Source organism: Rana temporaria, chromosome 7 (genome assembly GCF_905171775.1).
Source record: "Rana temporaria chromosome 7, aRanTem1.1, whole genome shotgun sequence".
In the NCBI taxonomy this organism is placed as follows: Eukaryota; Metazoa; Chordata; class Amphibia; order Anura; family Ranidae; genus Rana; species Rana temporaria.
The window spans coordinates 90059070-90063841 of record NC_053495.1 but is presented as its reverse complement, the minus strand read 5'-3'; the positions used below and the strand labels follow the sequence as shown (position 1 = coordinate 90063841).

Sequence of the window (4772 nt, the reverse complement as noted above, 5' to 3'; positions counted from 1 at the left end):
ACACCCATGTGGCCTGTTAACATGTGGTTCTCCCGGACTAAATCCTTCTGATGCTGGGAGGGTACTACAAACCGTCTTCCTTCTGATCGTCTTGCAATACATAATTTTGGGGAGCATCTGCCGCTTTTGTTCTAAGCTGCTTTTTGATTGAGCTCAAGGCCTCATCCTTATTTTGTTCAACTGCTAAACATGGGGTAGGCATCCTTAGCACTGGCAGGAGTTCATGCAAACCTGCTTTCACCTCCTGCTCCTCAAAATGATGTTCCTCCCAGGCCTGTCTCCCTTCAGCATCATAGGGTGTCCACTTGACCCCTATCAAAGCTGCCTCCTTTGCCAGCTCATTTGCCTTGTTATTGCCCACAGTAACCTCCTCTCCACCTCTTTAGTGAGCTCTCACCTTAATGATAGCCACTCTCTGAGGTTCCACACTTGATCTTTCCCATATATCTCTTAGCACCGCACTATGTATCAAGTCTTTCCCAGAGGCATCACTGAAGCCCCTTGACTGCCACAGAGGCATGTATTCGGTCAGAGACCTTGTTACATAGGCGCTGTCAGAGAATACGGTTATGGGACCCGAACTGAAATGCATGATGGCCTCTCTCACTGCCTCCAGTTCAGCTCTTTGGGCAGAAAAACTTAGAGGGCATTTGGTCATGATTTTCTCATTGGTCTGGGGGCACCACAGGGCATACCCTGTGTGAAAACTTCCTTCATCCCAGTACCTTGATCCATCCACCCAGATTTTAAGGTCTACATCACCTGCTGTTAACCTAAATACCTCCTGTGTTCTGGTCCGATGTACCTCCCCACAGTCATGCTGCTCTCCCTCATATTGCATCAATTGTGGGAGAGTGTATGTGGCATTGTGGGTCACAGCCAGATTTCTGGGCGTTAAATCCACTAGCCATCTGACTACCCTTTGAGGGTACGTTCCAAAAGCATTTTAATTGGAGAATGGGGTGTCTGCAGAATGATTTTGCCAAACCCCACAACATGTTCTGTGGCGAGAACCGCCCAGTGCGCTGCCAAAAGGTTTCTGACACATTCACCGAATCCCCTCTCTACCGGGCTTAGTACCCTGGACCTGTATCCCACCGGTACCCATTTGCCCTGCCTCTCCTGCAGCAATAGCGCTGTTATTGCTACTGCAGAGGCATATACTTGTAGTGCAAAGGGCAAATCGGCGTTTGGACTGCTTAAGGCCGGGGCCTGCATCAGACCCACCTTTAGCTTGGTGAAAGCTTGCTCATGCTCTCCCAACCAGTCTAAGGGGTCTGTTTCCTTCTTGTCTCCTTTGAGAAAATCATACAGTGGTCTCTCCTTTTCTGCAAAGCCTTCAATAAAGTCCCTGCAGAAACCGACCATCCCCAGGAATTGTCTCAGTGCGGTTTTAGTGACTGGTCTTGGTAATCTCCTGATAGTTTCACATTTGTTTGGGTCTGGAGTCCTCCCACCCTGTGAAACTATCACACCCAAGAAACATATTGAATCCTTCATCAATTGTGCCTTTTTGGGGTTTAATTTCAAACCTGCATTCTCAATTAGTGTCATGCTGCTCTTCTGTCTCTGTTTGGAGAAGTATGTCATCCACATACTGGATGATGCATTCTGGCTCCGAAAATGTCTTCAGAATGTCCACCATACAGATATGGAAGTACGTAGAACTGGATTTGAACCCCTGAGCTAATCTACAGAATGCATACTGTTTTCCCTGAAACGTAAAGGCTAGCTTGTATTGGCTATCCTCATTTACAGGAATGGAAAAATAGCCATTTGATATGTCAATTGATGAGTACACTTTTGCTGAAGGTTTCAGTGCTGTCATCATGTCTGGCATCTTAGCAACTACATTTGTAATAGATGGGATGCATCTGTTTAGCGCACGGAAATCTACAGTGGGCTTCCATCCCCCCTCCTTCTTTACTGGCCAGAGGGCTGCATTTGTTTTAGATTGGCATTCTTTAATTACATTTTGTGCCAACAAATTCCTCACTGTATGTATGGGATAGATTCGGGTGGAATTTTGTACTGACGCTGAGGTGGCGGATCAGGGCCCTCAATTTTAACAATCATGTTTGAAACTTTACCACATTGCACTTTAGACGTTGCCCACACTTCATTATGTTGCCACAAGATTTTAGCCAATATTTGGTCCTCTGTTTTCAGTATTGCCTGTGGGTCAAGGATTTCATCTGTTTTAACAGATGCAACTTCCCAGCTGTCCATGACCATGTGCACCTTGCCTTTGTATCTAGACCTTTTCACAATACCCAGTTACATAGATCTAGAATCAGTCCATGTGCCCCCATGACATCCGAGCCCAAAATAGTGCCCTCATGCGTTGGGGAAAGAAACAAACTGTGTTCCACACATAACCTCTGTATTTCTATAGATACAGGTATTGATTGCTCAGAAGGTACTAGTTGTCCTCTGAATCCTCTAAGGAAGATTTGTTTCCCATTAGGATCTTTTTGAAGTCTGATATTAGTTAGACTTACAGCAGCTCAACTATCTAGTAATATATTTGTGCAATGGCCCCCTATCGCCCCTTGGATACGTGGTCTGCCGCTTTTGTCCCTGTCCAGATGACATACTAGGGACAATACAGGGGCCTGACATCCCTATGGTTTAAAATAAGGATTGGTTGGGGGTGGGATTTTATATTCCTCCTGGTTTATTTTAGCTTGCACTATCCTCTCTAACTCCCTAAAAAGAGGACCATATAATGTAGTATCAGGTGCCTTGTTCGGCTCTGTTGCCACCTTATCTGATTCAGGTTTTTGCTGTTCCTTTTTATGCCAAAGCCTCCTTCATTACATGGCCTGTATTCCCACATCTGTAACACCTGCCTGCAAACCTCACTCTACCTTTGCTTTTAACTACTTCGGCAACTCTTTTGTGGGGCCTATTGTCTTGATCTGTCTCCCGAACCCAGTCCCTTAATATGTTTATAAAGGTCTGGTATGATGTGGCATTCCTCAGTGCAATTCTGGTATGGTAATCAATACACGTGCACTTAGCCATAGAACACAGAAAACTACTGTCATCGTGAGACATATCAGGACAATTGTATGTGGCCTTATAAATGGTGAAGTATTCACTGCAAAAGTGTATTGGATCAATTTCCCTCCTAAATTTAGTATTTTCTAGGGCATCTGAACCCCTAGTATCCCTTCCTCCCATTATGCGCTGTATTTCCTTCATTCTATCTGCCGAGTTCCCCCAATTTGAGTTTAACTCGGGAGTTAGACTTCTATGATTCCCGACTGGTTGTTGCAGTTTTTCACACAGTTGCAATGGAAGCCATGCGCGGAGGAGTGTGCATGCATCCCTATTGTTTAAAATGTACTGTGTCACTACAGCTTCCAGCCTGTTTGAGAGACTAATGGGTGAAGCACTCGTGTCAAATTTTCCCAAAATCTGGCACAGATTTGTGCGATCTTGTATGGAGAGTGTCGTGGATTGGGTGCCACCCTCCCTCTTTATAATCGCAGATCCTGGCCAAGTCCTATCTGACGCAGAAGTATAGAGAGAAGAACTGTGATCTGGGGGCTCTTCAGGATTGTCAGCTGACCATACTGGTTGCTGTTCTATCAGCATCCCTTCCCCCCTCTCCTGTGTCACACTAGACTGTGTATCCTTGTTAGCACAACAATGGCTGTGCACTTTCTCCATTGCCTGCGCTTTCAAAGATAGAATGGCATGATCTTTTTGGGCTAGCTGAGTTTTACACTCCTGTAACTTTCTCTTAAGCATTTCTATCGCAGATTCATTCACAGCCTCTTTCTTCTCTAAAGATGTGATACATTGTTCCCTCAACATACATGTTTCCTTACATTCATCCACTCATTGCTCCAACAAGCTATTCTCAGTCAACAATTGTTCAAACTCATCCCTCATTTCATCACACTCACACACATTCATGTCCGCATTCGTAGCTACCACTGAAACATCTTTACGCACATTTTCTATCCTTCCTAATAATTCAGTCCTATCTTAACACCATTGTAATTCTGTCTGTTCTGCAATCTCTTTCATCTTGAATAGCATGCATACCAAATTTGCCATCCTCTTTTTCTTGCCTTCTTTGGAAGACTTTTTAGACTTGGAAGACTTTTTGGATTTGAGCGCCTCATTATGAGTATTGCATTGCTTTAATAGATCATTGAATTGGTGTACTAACGCATTCTTTTGTGTATTACTAAAATGGATACAAGCCTTTTCCACAGTAAACTGTTCAAGAATATCCATTGTTATGTTGACTGCAACTAAATACATTGAACAGTTGCTTAGACAATACACACCTGAATCAACACAGACCAACAATCAGACAAAAAACTGATTATTTGTAGTCCTACCGAGCGCACTCTAAATAAACGCCCTCCTCCCTGTCAGACTGCAGGCCACATTGATCTTCTCTAAGAACAGAAAGCTATTTTCACATTCACATGGGTAAAAATTAAATAAAAATAAAAAAAAACTTCAAATTGAAAAAAAAGTAAAAATAATAAAAAATAATCTATATTTCTCCCACTTTTTCCGCAAAGATGTGTGTATCTTCTCTAGGAACAGAAAGCTCTTTTCACATTCACATGGGTAAAAATGAAATAAAAATAAAAAAACTTCAAATTTAAAAAAAATAAAAAATAATAAAAAATAAATAAAAATCTATATTTCTCCCACTTTTTCCGCAAAGATGTGTGGTTTATCCTGTCAATCTACAGGCTATATCGCATATCCAGGGGTGATCAATCCCCTTTACTCACCAG

General features: G+C 42.9%; 1 protein-coding gene and 1 pseudogene across 1 annotated transcript; both read right to left on the bottom strand.

Annotated features, from left to right (window-relative positions):
• Positions 1 to 382: 382 nt before the first annotated feature.
• Positions 383 to 841, bottom strand: LOC120946197 (ribonuclease H-like). The gene has a single exon (XM_040361018.1). It carries the CDS (start codon positions 839 to 841, stop codon positions 383 to 385), a length of 459 nt encoding a protein of 152 aa, XP_040216952.1.
• Positions 842 to 2525: 1684 nt separating this feature from the next.
• Positions 2526 to 4254, bottom strand: LOC120946196 (annotated as a pseudogene).
• Between the last annotated feature and the right edge of the window lie 518 nt (positions 4255 to 4772).

Bases quoted from the DNA above. Each gene is read 5' to 3' on its own strand.
- LOC120946197 (XM_040361018.1), bottom strand. From the start codon at position 841: ATGCAATATGAGGGAGAGCAGCATGACTGTGGGGAGGTACATCGGACC.